We start from the raw sequence: 15,267 nt of genomic DNA, 5'->3' as shown, positions 1-15,267 counted from the left end.
AAAAAGCCTTTGCTGAGGCAGTGGTGATTGAACTGGGTTTTGAAGGATGGGTAGGAGTTTGATAGAAATGTGCTGACCGCCTTCTACAGGGAAGGAGCAGCAAGCACAAGAATAGCGCACGGAGGCTGGGAAAGGAAAGTGATCTTCAGTGAGCCTCTGCTAGAAGCCGGAGTCCTGTGCCGGACCTGCCACATGCCTTGCATCATTTGGATCTCAGAATGTCTCCACTGGGGTGGGTCTGATTATCCCCATTTTACAGATGAGGAGGTTCCTGCAGCTGATATTGGCAATGGGGCTGGCTGCAAACCTAAGGCCGCCAGACTCTAAACACCCAGGCACCTGATAAATTCTGCCTTCTACCACTACTACCCAATTTTGCCCCAAATCTAGGCGAGCATCACACACGGGCACTTTTTTGGCCATTGCTTCAGTCTGCCTTGCCTTGTCTGTAGGCAGCTTGTAGACAGTTGTTCCTAGGAGGGACTCTCCAAGAGCTGTTGGTAGCCACCGGCCAGGCTGCCGGAGTCATGATGGCCAGGGCAGCTGTGTAGGGACGCCCCAGTCGAGTGTGTGGTGAGCCGTGATGGGTTGCTCGTTAGCATCCCCTGAGAAGCTGCTTCTCGGAGGTGCTCTCAGTTAAGAGCTTTCCCAGGTCACTTGGGATTGGTCATCTCCCAGCCGGTGCGGAAGCTGCCGACCCGAGGACCTCAGTGGAGCAGGGAAGGATTAACGAACCACCTAAACTCAGTGCTGGTAAGCGGTAGGGCTGAGATTTGAACCCAAACCCTCAAACCCTTCATCCCTTACTTCTCCCGTCGTGCAGAACAGCCTCCCACCCTGGGCATGCCTATTCCAGAAGTGGGTGATGGTAATTTCCCTTTGGCTCTTTGGTGGGTTTGTTTCTTAGCAAACAATTGTTAAGCAGACCAAACCACCAGCAACATCATGACGGCTGTAATCTAGAGTCTGTCGTCCCAGGACTATTCCAAGGGCTTCTCGTGCCTGTTCTTCTCTCTCACGCAGCTTTTCGAGGTGGGTTCTATTATTAGTCCCGTTTTGCAGGTGAGGAAACTGAGTGACGTGGCAGGTCCCACCCATCACCCACTAGTGCCACGTCCAAGGTCAGCCCCAGATTCTTCTGATCTGTCCAGTCTGCTGCACTTCCTCTTAGACACTGCAAATGACCGTCAGACCATTGCTTCCAACACCCTCCTCGTCAGCACTTTCCCCCAGCATTTACCCACCGGCAAGCAGATACTTCCTTTTTCATCCTGTGAGCTCACAGCGATTATTCACAGAGACCCAGGGTTAACTACCGCCCCTCCCCTTTAGGTACCGCGTATAAGTGGACCCATATAATATTTAACCTTTCTTGTCTGGCTTGTTTCACTTAGCTGGGAGTCTTCAAGGTGCATCTGTGTTGTAGCGAGGCTATTTGGAAATGTGAATAATCACTTCCTACCGTATCTTTCTACCTTTGATTTTTATCCAGCAGGACATCCCTCTAGAATGGCTTGATGATAACAAAAACTCCAAAAATTAAGGACCTGCGTGTTGTCTTCTCAGATTCTTTTCTGGGGCCCAGGCCGAACGGGTATTGGCCCAGTGTGGGGACGTGATTTTGAGCCGATACGGGGCAGAACAAGCCCATCACCAGAAAAAATTCAAAGTAGTTACCTTCTCCAAAGGTTACCGATGTGTCAGCAAAATACGACTTTAATTCGGTTATTTTTGTTTTATTATGTTTAAAATCACTATCTCGGGGCGCCTGGGTGGCGCAGTCGGTTAAGCGTCCGACTTCAGCCAGGTCACGATCTCGCGGTCCGTGAGTTCGAGCCCCGCGTCGGGCTCTGGGCTGATGGCTCAGAGCCTGGAGCCTGTTTCCCATTCTGTGTCTCCCTCTCTCTCTGCCCCTCCCCCGTTCATGCTCTGTCTCTCTCTGTCCCCCCAAAAATAAATAAACGTTGAAAAAAAATTAAAAAAAAATAAATAAAATCACTATCTCCAAAATTTCAGGTTTTTCAAATTTCCCAGATTTTTTTATTACACTGTCTTCATGGTTTCTGCCTTTCCCTCGTATCTTCTGTGCTATTTTACTTCATATTTTTATTTTGTTCCGTTCACTTGTAAAAAATGTATTAATTTGAAAAAGGGGCCTTAAATAATTTCCTGAACTGGAAAGCCAGTATTGTTTTGAATACCGTGAGGTTGATAAAGCTATGGATACAGATTTAATGGTGGGGAGCAAATATTTATGGAGGCCCAACTCTGTGCCAATGTCTGTCCTAAGCATTTTACATACTTTTTGTCATGTAATTTTCACCATGACACTGTGGAGGTGGGTACTGTTCCTAACTATTTTATTTTATTTTATTTTTATTTTATTTTATTTTTTTTTAAATTTTTTTTTCAACGTTTATTTTATTTTTGGGACAGAGAGAGACAGAGCATGAACGGGGGAGGGGCAGAGAGAGAGGGAGACACAGAATCGGAAACAGGCTCCAGGCTCCGAGCCATCAGCCCAGAGCCCGACGCGGGGCTCGAACTCACGGACCGCGAGATCGTGACCTGGCTGAAGTCGGATGCTTAACCGACTGCGCCACCCAGGCGCCCCTATTTTATTTTTATTTTAGAGAGAGAGAGAGCATGAGCTGGGCAGAGGAAGAGAGAGAGAAAGAGAGAGAGAGAGAGAGAGAGAGAGAGAGAGAGAGAGAGAATCCCAAGTAGGCTCCTTGCTGTTGGTCCCAAGCCTGACACAGGGCTCGATCTCATGAACCTTGAGATCATGACCTGAGCCAAAACCAAGAGCAGGTCGCTCAACCGACTGAGCCACCCAGGCACCTCCCTACCTCCATTTCACAGATAAGAAATTGAGGCTTTGAGAAGTTTTAACCAGTGGCCATTTCTGCTCTTATAGTCGATAGACACTCCCGATGGTATGAAATCTTAGAGCTGGAGCCTAAGTTTAGGTGGTTCAAGGTTTAAGAACTCTGTGTGTGTGTGTGTGTGTGTGTGTGTGTGTGTGTGTGTATGTGTGTGTGTGTTGATTAATATTTCTTTTCCGTTGAAGTGCCAAGAACACGGGGCTAATCTACATTTCTATAAATCTTCTGTCAGTGGCAATGACAGTTTTACTGGGCATCAGTCTGAGAGGACGGGAGGGGTCCCTAACATAAACTTGCTTCTCAGGACAGCTGCACAGAAAGCAAGGGCGCCCAGACTTAGAGAAGTCTGGTGCGAGTGTGTGCGTGCAGGGATTTGCACGCCATGGTGGTGGGTGCCTCTCACGCATGTATTTGGCAACCGTGGACATCGCGGGGTAGGAAGGGGATATGTTTTCCTCGGGACGCACACTGCGCTGTGTCTGCACCTTGCCTTGGCTGCAGTTGCAGAGGCCGAAGCCCTGGGACTTCGGGGCAGGCCCCAGGGCATCCAGCCATTCCCTTCCTTTCCTGATCCACAGGGCACACTTCATAAGCTTCCAACCAACTTCCTGCAAGCAAATCGGAGGCCTTGATAAGAAAGTGGAATTCAGGGCAATTAAGTGCAATGTGAGCCCAGAGAATGCGTTTTCTGAGCGTGGTTATACACCAGCTGCTTTCAATGACATTCCATTCATTCATTCAGGGACAACTTTTAGAAAATAGCCTTGTTCTGGGGGCTGCATTCAAGACAGAGCCTCAGCGCCACTGGGGCCAGGCTGAGCTCTGGGCATGTGAATCACTCAGCCTATTTATAAGCCCCAAATGGAAATCGGCTTGGAGAATGGCAGAAGCTCAGCTCGGAAGGCTGGGGTGAAGCTTGCAGATTATCGGGGGGTGGTCTTGTGCACACAGTGGACTGAAGCTTTAGAGGCACGGGGTTTCCATGGCCACCTACTAGTCAGCTCTCCTGAGGTGCATCACCTCGTCTCCTTAAACCCGTTTCCTCATCTGTTTAAAGAATTGTGTTTAAATATCCATAACATGAAATTTGGCACTTTAACCATCTTTTTAGCTGCACAGTTCAGTGGCATGAAGTACATTTGCGTTGTTGTGTAAATGGGGTTTTGGATGAGATTAGAGAAGGGGAAAGTGCTCAGAACAGTGCTCGATACTTGGAGGTTGTTCAGTAAGTGGTGCAAGTTTCTTCCCCTCCTTCCCCTTCCCCTTCCCCTTCTTCTTTTTCTCCTTCCTCTTTCCTTCCTTCCTTTTCCCCTTCTCTCCCTCCTTCTCCACCTCCTCCTCCACCTTCTTCATTTTTCTATTAATTACCTTGTGCTTTTCAAAATATTTTGCCTATTGGCGTGACAAGTATTCGTTGGGTGGGGAGGGAAGACGTGGAACATGCAACCTGCCTCGGGGACTGGAGTCTAACAGGCAAGGGGAAGTTATATATACGCCATGTGTGTATACATACGTACATAAATGTACATTATCTGTATATATGGGTGTGTATTTATGTGATGTATATATTTATGCACGATGCACACACGCATACACACACAGAGAAGAGTACTGCCATACAGGGTAATGAAACCAGGACAGAAGACAGTGATTCTAAGGGATGTGCAGTACCAGAGAATCAGCGTTGGGTAAAACATTTGCGTGGAGCTTGAAGACTTAAAGGTTTACATTCATGTTCTCATCTGGATTGATTGATTTTTTTTTTTTTTTAATTCTCACAATAAGCCTGTGATCCAGAACAGGAAAGGACCCTGGGTTCCCGTTTTCTGGTGGTTCAACCCAGAGTTCTGGTCAGAGTGTGGGCAGATGAAAATGCCGGGGTATCAGCGGCACTGGTCGGGGTTTTCCAATGTGTGATACGCTCTGTGGGTGCAGAGTGAGTTTAGCTGGGCCACAGATGGGCGGTTTCCAGATTAATAGTTGTGTACTTCGTTGTGCATCAGAAACATCAAGCCAGTGATTTCCTGGGTGTTTCTCAGGGCAGGCCTAAACTGCAGTGAAGATAAAGGCCACGTGGGGAGTAATTTTGAGTAAGTAAGAGAGCATGTAGTGGGCGGATGTGACAGAGTTGTGGTGGGTGGCAGGGACTGCAGCTGGGAGTCCCTGGCCCGGTCCTGTGGACTCCTTCCTTTATGAAGACTAAGGACCGGAGAGAGAATGGTGACCCAGCCGCAGACCCACGCAGGCGCCCTCGTGCTCAGATGATCTAATGTAGACATTCACTGGGACACTAACAGGCCCCCCTTGGCCTTGCTTCTCTTTGTAGATTGCTGACTTTGGGCTTTCCAACCTGTACCAGAAGGACAAGTTCTTGCAAACATTTTGCGGGAGCCCGCTCTACGCTTCTCCTGAGATTGTCAATGGGAGACCTTACCGGGGGCCAGAGGTGAGCAAGCTGCTGGTGTGTGGGGGGTGGAGGTGGGGGAGGAAAGGGAGGAGGGAGGGCGAGAATTGGATCTAAGCAATACTTAAGAACAAACAAACAAAAAAGCATGCCATGCAAGAAGACTTTTCCTTATATGATTATAAAAGCCATAATGTAGACACCTGGGAGAAAATTTGAGAAATCCAGAAGATAAAGTTACCTTAACATTTTTGTGACTTCTCTTTTAGACTTTTTTCCAATGTAGATCTCTGCATTTCAAAAAATAATTGCAGTCATTATGTATATGTGTATACATATGTGTGTCTGGCTTTTTATTAGCTTAAAATCGTATTGTGACATTTTCTAAATTTGTTATTACTTAAAAGCGTGGTTTCTGATAAAGACATGTTTTATTGTACGAATATACCATAACTTAATCACTTCCCTAGATTTAGACAGATTGTTTTTAGTTTTTCCCTGTTAGGACAAATCAAAAAACAAACCCCCAAACCCCTAACTCTGCAGTGACTGTCTTTTAGCATGTATTTTTGACAGCATGTATTTTTGATTAAGGAATTACAGTTTTAACTGCACCTTCTAATTCACGAGAAATGTGTTTATTTCTTTATACGCCTAAAGGCTCTCAGGGCCACTGTGAGAGATGCGTATGTGTAAATGCTATTTTGAAAATGCGTGAGTTGTGAGTGATGATTCTCTTTAAAAGGAAGGTTCTCTTTACCGAGAGATCCACCCGCTGGTTATCCCTTAAATAGCAGCTGCTCAGTGGGTTGAAATGTTTCCTTCCAAATATTTATCTCTCTGAGAGTGTTTGAAGGCAGGACTGAAGGCTGAAAGAAGGATGCCAAGGCCCCCTACCAATTGTAGTGAAGAGAAAGTCTTTCTAAAATAAGAGTGTAAGGAAGGAGCATCAGACTCAATTTACGAAACTCTAAAAACCTGACACACTACATTTATCAGAGGTAATAAATGCTTCTTTGATCTTCGATGATCTCTTTCCAAGGTTCTAAGCTGGCAGCCTGCGATCTGGCCAGCAAGCAGGCTTTATTTGGCCACATTAGTCTTTCTAAAAGAAAATGGACCAAACCTTTAATAATGGGGAGATTTCACATCAAAGTCCAGTTTCTGACTTCTCCTGAAAAACCAGAGGATCTGGCAGTGCTGGGCTCGCCTGGCTCTGTGGAAGCAGTTTGCCAAGGGGAGGCTGCCTCTGTAAGGTGGATCAATGCACTCTACCGTTTGTCTCCGTCCCCAGTGCTCCACGTCGTACCCCAGATTCTCCCTTGCTTTGTTCATGTTTGTTGCGTGCCTGGCTCTCATAAGCATTTGAGTCTTTAGCCCCTGACCCATCTGAAGAAGGTGCAGGAAGGAATTGATTCCTGGATTCAGAGTGAAGGGTCCTATGGCCCAGTCTTGTACCCATCACGTTGGCAGAGAGCGGCTCTGGGGAAATATCGTTTGGCTTTCTTATGCCTCAGTAGTCTCATCTGTCAAATGGAGTTGAATATAATCCAGGCCCTACCTATTTCACATTATACTGAGGATCCAAGAAGATAATCTTTTTAAGAAAATTCTCACGTAGATTGGTACTGTTGGTCTCCGTTGGAAATGGAAAGGTCAGGCTCTGAAGCAGCCCACAGCTGCCTTGCCTATAGTTGTCAGGCTGCGGGCGGGAACCTGTCTGCCAGGGGCTACGTTCAGTTCCTGGGGTCGTTGTGGGTGGCTGCTCACAGGCAGTGAGGCCGATGGATTGGAAGGCATCCTGGAACCTGCTTCTGAGCTCCTGTATACCCTGTCTCTCTGCTCCAGGTGGACAGCTGGGCCCTGGGCGTGTTGCTTTACACCCTCGTTTATGGAACGATGCCCTTCGATGGTTTCGATCACAAAAACCTCATTCGGCAGATCAGCAGTGGAGAGTACCGGGAGCCCACGCAGCCCTCAGGTGCGGTGCCCTTGGAGGGTCAGAGGTCGAGCGGGAGTGGTTGGCTGTCCTGCCTTTGCTCACACTTGCTGCTTCTGTTTGAATGTCTATAAGGAGTCTCCTGTTTTTCCTCTTCAGATTTTTGCCTTTTGGCAAAGCTGGCTTGATAACGCTGCTCTGCCCAAACCTTCCCAAATGGAATTTCTAGAACAAATGCTCTATACAGTAGGCAGGCTGGGAGTCCTGCTTACGCGAACCTGGGCAAGTCCCTTACCATTTGGATTTAGTCTCTCCACTGTTAATTAAAATTTTGGAAGAGGGGCGCCTGGGTGTCTCAGTCGATTAAACGTCTGACTTCAGCTCAGGTCATGATCTCATGGCTCATGAGGTCAAGCCCTGCATCGGACTCTGTGCTCACAGCCTGGAGCCTGGAGCCTGCTTTGGATTCTGTGTCTGTCTCTCTCTGCCCCTCCCCAACTCGTGCTCTCTCTCTCTCTCTCTCTCTCTCTCTCTCAAAAATGAGTAAACATTAAATTTTTTTTTTTTAATTTTGGAAGAGATATCCTATGAAGTCCTTTCTAGCCCATGCAGTCATATAAACCACCTTCAACTAGACTCAGTGCCGGGAGGGTGGCAACCGCTCTTTTTCACTGCTGTGCCCTGGGGGCATGTGGTATGGCGCTTGGCGTCATTTATTGCATCATTTATTGCTATAGCAACTCTACCCCTCCCCCCACCACTCCAAGTAAATTGGTGGCTTATTTTCTTTCTTTCTTTCTTTTTTATACTGGAAATTTGCTAAGATAATAGATTTCAGATGCTCTCATCACACACACACACACACACACACACACACAGTTTAACTATGTCAGGAGATGAATTTAATTGGTTTGACTGTAGTAATCATTTAATCATGTGTATGTATACCGATCATGTTATACGCCTTAAATATATCCAATTTTTAAATTTTTGCCTAACCAGTTGTCCTATAAGAGACAGCACTAACAAATTCAGCTGAGCTGAATATACAAAAGCAGGGGACATTTACTCTTACAGAGTAAGGCGTTCTCTCATAAATTATAGTTACTGATCAGAAGTGAGAGAAGAACTATACACACCTCGAGAAATAGTAGCTACGTAAGGGTTTAGAAGGAGCTGGGTCTCTAATATTCTTACTCACGAACAATTATCAAAACGCATCCAGCTAGTGGTTTCTGAATTAGCTCTTTTCTCTGTATGTTTAGGATGAAAATAGATGAGCTGGGTCATGAAGGATTCTGGATGTTTCTTCTTTCATGAAGTTTTTCCGATCTGTTTTACTACTTTGGATAACAAATCTAATTCAATTCCTGATTTTTCTTCTCATATCAAAGTAAAATGGAATCACAAAATAAAATCTTGAGTAATCAATCAAAAAAAAAAATTCGGTGGTTTAAACAACAACTAGGTACCGTATCTCTCGATTCCCTGCGTTGGCTAGAGCTCTCCTGGCCGTGCTTGGGTTTCTCCTACAGTTGCATTCAGATGGCCACCTGGCTGGGTCTGGTTGTATGACCCCTGCTCACTGCCCTTCCACGTGGGCTCCCCTGCACGAAGTCCCTCCCCAGGCCTCTCTCTCCGGGAGGAAGCCTAGACTTCTAACATGACAGCTCAGGGCTCTTAAGACAGAGAAAGAAGAAGCTTCCAGGCCTTTTTCATGTCAGCACCGGGAAGCCAGATAATGTCACTTCTGCCATGTTCTGTGGGTCAAAGCAGCCAAGGTCATAAGCTTCATCCCTTGATAGGAGAAGGTCATGTGTGGATGGAAAGTCTGTGCACATCTTTGAAATGTAGTTAACACAGACCTTCATAGATAGACATGCTATACACACACGCACACACACACACACACACACACACAATGGATTCTCATTCTTCCCAGTAGTTACGTTCTACAAAGTTGCTCTGAGCACTGAGGTAGTGAATACTGAAGCACGACTCTGAGAGGAAATACAGGGTTCAATCTCTGGTCACAATATTTTTGTCAACTGATCAGCATATGATCTTGTTTTATGTATATTTCTGTTTAAAGACACCTCATTTGAAATATCGTATTGGCTCATTAACATCAAACTCATAGCCAACAGCGCTATGACTCCTATCTGAATGAAGCCTATCGAACACACGTATTTTCTCCATAAGGTGTGTCACAGCCTTCTCGAACTTAAGAACCATAGACAGTGCTTTAGCACTATGGTGGGGGGGGGGCATTTTACACGGTGAAATCACCAAAAAACAAGGACAAAAATATGGAAAAGAATGGACTATTACAGGCTGTAAAAAGTACACATTTTTACAGTATGAGGGTGGAAGCAAGAAGGAAGGCAGGGCGTCATCGCCTCCTTCGAACTCAGCTGGGAACACACGTACAGGCTGGGGGTGACTCAAATTTTTGCCACTTTGCAAATGTATGCGAATGACAGGGAGAGTGGCCGGGTATTGGTTTGGGGGTTACAAATCCATTTTAGTGAGCAGGAGAATCGAGAATATAGAATCTGTGAAGAATGAGGGTTGACTCTTGACTACTGTGTTATACATATATGTATATATGTAGATGCTTATTTATTTATTTATTTATTTATTTATTTATTTATTTAAATAGGCCAGCCTGGTGTTTTTTTTTTTTTTTTTAAGAAATTTCCAGGTGACCCTCACGGTGGTCTTATTTGCCTCATCGGCTAACCAACACACAAACACAGTTCCTGGCACATTGCAGGCTGGCACATTGCAGGAATTTAGAAGATATTTCCTGAATGTCTGAAGGGAACGATCATCCTGTTACTTTTCAGGGGCGTAGCTCACCCCTGGTCTCATTGCCTGGCCCCCACCGGCTACTCTTTAGCCTACACAAGCAGCTGAGGGGGGAGGTGGGGCCTGGGAAGTTTAGATCCTTCCCAGGATCTAATTCAACTCCCATTGGGGGAAGCACAGTTTGATCTGAAAAGTCAGTTTATAAGCTGTGAGAGTCAGTTGGTTCCTGTGGCCTCCTCCACATCCCTTTGGGCCTTTCCCCTAATCCTCTGGCAGCAGAGACTTGCACACGGTATGTCTCAGCCAGGCTATAAGCAGATAGCAGATCTAGATGAGCTCTCGGATCTGACAGCTCGGTAGGCGACAGCTTATGTCAGAGAGGGAGAAGAGGTGAGCTCACTGGGTGTGGGTCTCAGAACCTGGCCAAGGCCCGGGGTCAGGCCAGCCTTGGGGATGGCCCCTCTCCCTGCCCAGGTATGCCAGATGTGAGCCCCTCTCCACCCTTCTCTGGCTTTCCTTCTCTGATGAGGAGCCTTTTTCTCACCATCTCAGCCCTCGGTTTCCTTTTCATGCTGACGCACTTTCCCCGTGACCTTGAGCATGGTGTGTTTCCACGAGCCTACCTTGGAGGTCGAAAGAAAAGCCTCGGTAACCTCCACCTGTTTTCCCTTTTGGTAAAATGATAGCCACCGAAGGAATGGTGGGGCCTGCTTGGGGCCGGGTCTGGAATCTGTTCTGGTTACCTGGACTTCCCCACTTAATGAAGATCTGAGCTGATGGAGAGCTTGGTAGTTCTGGGACATTCCTTTATTTCTATGCAAAAACGTGCCAAGATGTGACGATGCACTGGCCTGTGGTTCTGCATCCTGATGATGCTTTTGATGTACTGTCTGGAAGACATTGGCTCCCATTCCCTAGTGGGGTCTCCTTACCCCTACAGTGGTGGCCCCGTCAAGGCCAAAGGCTTCCGTGCGACGTATCATTCTTCTTCTCTTGTCCCACAGACGCTCGAGGACTCATTCGGTGGATGCTGATGGTGAACCCCGATCGCCGGGCCACCATTGAGGACATCGCCAACCACTGGTGGGTGAACTGGGGCTACAAGAGCAGTGTCTGTGACTGTGACGCACTGCACAACTCCGAGTCACCGCTCTTGGCTCGCATTATCGATTGGCATCACCGTTCCACGGGGCTGCAGGCTGAGGCTGAAGCCAAAATGAAGGGCCTGGCCAAACCCGGGGCCTCAGAAGTCATGCTGGAGCGGCAGCGGTCACTGAAAAAGTCCAAGAAAGAGAATGACTTTGCCCAGTCTGGCCAGGACTCGGTGCCCGAAAGCCCATCCAAGCTGAGCTCCAAGAGGCCCAAAGGGATCCTGAAGAAGCGGAGCAACAGTGAACATCGCTCCCACAGCACGGGCTTTATCGAAGGCGTGGTCAGCCCTGCCTTGCCCTCTGCTTTCAAGATGGAGCAGGACTTATGTCGGACTGGTGTGCCCCTCCCAAGCTCCCCCGAGGCAGAGGTGCCAGGTAAACTCAGCCCCAAGCAGTCGGCCACGATGCCCAAGAAGGGCATCTTGAAGAAGACCCAGCAGAGAGAATCGGGGTACTATTCGTCCCCAGAGCGCAGCGAATCTTCCGAGCTGTTGGACAGTAATGATGGGCTGGGCAGCAGCATCCCATCGCCCAGCCCCCCAGACCCAGCCAGGGGCACTTCCCACAGCCTCTCCTGCCGCAGGAAGGGCATCTTGAAACACAGCAGCAAGTACTCAGCAGGGACCATGGACCCGGCCCTCGTCAGCCCCGAAATGCCCACACTGGAATCCTTGCTGGAGCCCGGCGTCCCCGCCGAAGGCCTCTCCCGGAGCTACAGCCGGCCCTCCAGCGTTATCAGTGACGACAGCGTCCTGTCCAGCGACTCCTTCGACTTGCTGGACTTGCAGGAGAATCGCCCTGCCCGCCAGCGCATCCGCAGCTGCGTCTCTGCTGAAAACTTCCTCCAGATCCAGGACTTTGAGGGGCTCCAGAACCGGCCGCGGCCCCAGTACCTGAAGCGGTACCGGAACCGGCTGGGAGACAGCAGCTTCTCCCTCCTCGTGGACATGGACGATGTGACTCAGGTCTACAAGAAAGCGCTGGAGATCTGCAACAAGCTTAACTAGCTCCCCAGGGTGCAGGGGGTGGGTTGTGGGTGGGTTTTGGGGGAGGAGTGGGAGCAATTACTTGTGCTTGTGAGCTGGTTACCTCTTTGCTGGCCATGATGATAGACTGAAAAAGGATTGGTACCATCTTGCTTGGCCAAGTCCGCAGCCTTGCGCCAGCACCTGAAAGGGAGAAGTGGGTTCTCTGCCAGTCCTGCCAGCTGCCAGTCAGAATTTGGGTCCGAATTGGCATTTACTTTGCGGCACCTCTCGGAGGACCGGCTTTCCGGGGGAGGTGGTGGTGGCCAGCGCTAAGAGGGTGGGGAGGAAGCATATGGGAGCGGCGGCGTTTCCCTAAACATCATCCAAATGCTTCTGGAGGAGGGGCAAGAGAGCCTGGGGCCGTCTGCTTGGGGTGAGCTCAGAGCTTGCTTCTCTCCTCCTCCCATTGGCAGGCTTGGTCTGACTGCATGGGGTCGGCAAGTAGATTTCAGCAACCTGAAGTTGAGTCAGTGATTTGTTGATAGTGGCTGCTGGGGGTGCTGGTTCGAGTCGCCTAGGCACAATGGGAAGGAGTGTTGTGATTGAACCGCAGTGGTGCCATGGGAGTGGAAAGAGAGGGTGGTAGTGCCCAAGCCACGTAGTCGCCATCCTGGACCCAGCTCAGCCCTGGGAGTGTTGGGTCAAGGCATCCTGTGGGCTCTGTGTTTGTCCTTCATGCCGCTAGTGTGACCTTTGTTAATTTGCTAGTCTACCTGGAATGGAAGACAGGGCTTCGGTCAGAGGAGAATGCTCTGAACACTGCTAAGGACTTAGAAGAGTCAGCCCGTGGTGATTTGGGGGCTTTTTTTGCCGTATGCCACTTGTTTCCTGATGTCTGCCTTGCTCTTCAGCACAGCCTTCCAAGGATGGACAGGGAAAAAGTTGGTGGCATCAGAGGTCAAACCATGGTGTGTAACTGAGCTCGGGACCCTCTGTGGTCTTTGGGCAGATGAATGGAAATTGATCCTCACCAGCAAGGGGGCAACTTGTCGCTTTCTTTAACATCTCACTGTTAACTGGAATGCTGCCTCTGGGGTTCTCACCTGCACGAATTGGATGTGATGTTGCCATAGGAGTCATGGGCTCAACCATTTACCCTGTTTACTAATAGCAGATGGGTTCCCATCCACCGAGTGTGGAATCCGCAGAGGCAGGTGAGTTTGCTTCCAGGGAGTTCGTGTTTGGTGGGATATTTGGATGAGAAAAGGAAAGTTAGGCAGAAGGTACTCCCTCCCCCCCCCCCCCCCGCCCATATCTAAGTATTCTGTCATGGGTTTGAACTCCTAGGCTTTGGGGGAAAAGAAAGCTGAATCTATTCAAATGAATAAGGTGTTGAAAGAGCAGAGTGGGTTGGGAGAAAGCGTACAGGAGAGGGAACATTTCCCAAGGAGCCATCCAGATGGTTCTGGAGGAGGTAGGAAAGAGGTGTAGCAGGACTCTTTGGTTAAAAAGTAATAATACTAAGTATTTAACTTCTGGACCCCCAGACTGCCGGTGGTAAGATGCCAGTCTCACAGTGGGACATCTTCAGATACTGGGTATTGAATTTGTGGTTTCTTTGGGGAATTTGGGATGACTTCAGATCCTACTGGCCTGGGAAAATTGAACCCTTTGATGCAAGATGGCCAACCTCTGGTAGCCACATAGATATATAAGGAGGACTAGTCTTGGGGGTATTTTTGGGAAAACCAATAGACAGTCGTTCATAAAGAGATGAGAAAGAATTCACCTTAAGGCACTGAGAACAATCATTGGAATGAAACTGCCCTTTTCTTGAGGAGATGGCTCCAGTTGTCCCCTGTCGCTAGCTCTGGGGTTGTGGCTTGTGCGTGCCTTCAGGTTGAGCTGAGTGGTGCATTACGGGAAGCTTCTCGATTCTCTTTCCTTCAATGCTGCCTCCTTCCTGAACTCCAGTATAGGTTCAAAGGGAAAAAAATCTGTAGATAGCTAATTGTGTGTGGGGGATGTGTGGGTGCATGGAGGGCATCCTGCAGCCTGTGAGCTCCCCACTCCATGTCTCATTTCATGCAACCTTTTCTGAACAGCCTCTACTGCCACACTGCTGGTCCGTCACGCGTGGCAGCTCAGCCAGCCTAGTTGGTGGCTGTCAGTATGACTTAAGGTATGACACCTACGAAGGTATAGCGCCTACCTACTGGTTGATGTGTTTTTTCCTTTTGCCAAGTGATTGCATTTGTTTAATATTTTCCTTCCTTCTAAAATGACACTATTAAGGAACATCACTCTGCTTCTCCCCCTCCCCCCAAAGCCCCACACCTGCATGTTCTCTTTTGTCAATAAACACCAACAGTGGGTTGTGGCAAAGACAGCCTCCACTCAGAGGCGGAGGTTCTGAGCTGAGTCCTGGTGTGCTGCTAACCAGTCGATGGCCTTAGGCACCTGCAGTGTTTTGAGGGCTAAATTCTCCCTTCAGCGAGGGCTGGAGGGGTGGATTAGCCAGTCTCTCAGGCCCTGCCTGCTTCCGACATTCTGCTAACGTCCTGTGATTCTAGATGCCATGTTGACTGTGTCCTTTCAAGGAAAACCTTGGAATAGAGAGAAGAGCTCTTACGAGCAGCTCCCCTGCTTCCTGATTAAGTCCTATCGTCCCTACCAGTCAATCCCCAACCAAGGAAGTCATGCTCGATTCATTTCCATGGAATTTACAGGTGAGAGACACTTTCATGACCTGGTGGACCAAGCAGGAGAATCCGTGTCAGCTGTCCTGGTCCTTTCCCTGCCTCTGTGGGCCTCTCGGTGTCTTAGTTTACACATCTGCCAAAGGAGTAGAATTATACTTCTTTTTACAGGTAAATTTGAAGGCATGATCAGTTTTCAGGAAGTGCTTCAAGACCCTAGGCGAAATGAAAATGCTAAGTGCTCTCTGACTTTCCATCCCTGTTATAAGGTGCTGCTTCTTCAGATGATGGGGAGCCCTTTGCGGGGGGTGGGGAATTCAGGTGAGTGTTGCTCTGGCCTGCTGTCTTGAGTACAAATGTGAATGATCGACTGACTGCTTATTGCCAAACTGGAAATGTTTTGTAGGGAT

The 15,267-nt window shown here is 48.4% G+C and overlaps 1 protein-coding gene across 1 annotated transcript in view; it reads left to right on the top strand.

Annotated features, from left to right (window-relative positions):
- Nucleotides 1–14,145, top strand: part of NUAK1 (NUAK family kinase 1) — a 71,911-nt gene extending 57,766 nt beyond the window's left edge. The window contains exons 5-7 of the mRNA XM_043562409.1: nt 5,212–5,331; nt 7,138–7,270; nt 11,044–14,145. Coding sequence (XP_043418344.1) covers nt 5,212–5,331; nt 7,138–7,270; nt 11,044–12,197 — 1,407 coding nt within the window. The 3' untranslated portion in view covers nt 12,198–14,145. The remainder of the gene's footprint in view (nt 1–5,211; nt 5,332–7,137; nt 7,271–11,043) is intronic.
- Nucleotides 14,146–15,267: the final 1,122 nt, after the last annotated feature.

Source organism: Prionailurus bengalensis, chromosome B4 (genome assembly GCF_016509475.1).
Source record: "Prionailurus bengalensis isolate Pbe53 chromosome B4, Fcat_Pben_1.1_paternal_pri, whole genome shotgun sequence".
Taxonomy (NCBI): Eukaryota; Metazoa; Chordata; class Mammalia; order Carnivora; family Felidae; genus Prionailurus; species Prionailurus bengalensis.
The sequence above is the reverse complement of the archived record's forward strand: the minus strand, read 5'-3'. Positions and strand labels throughout refer to the sequence as shown.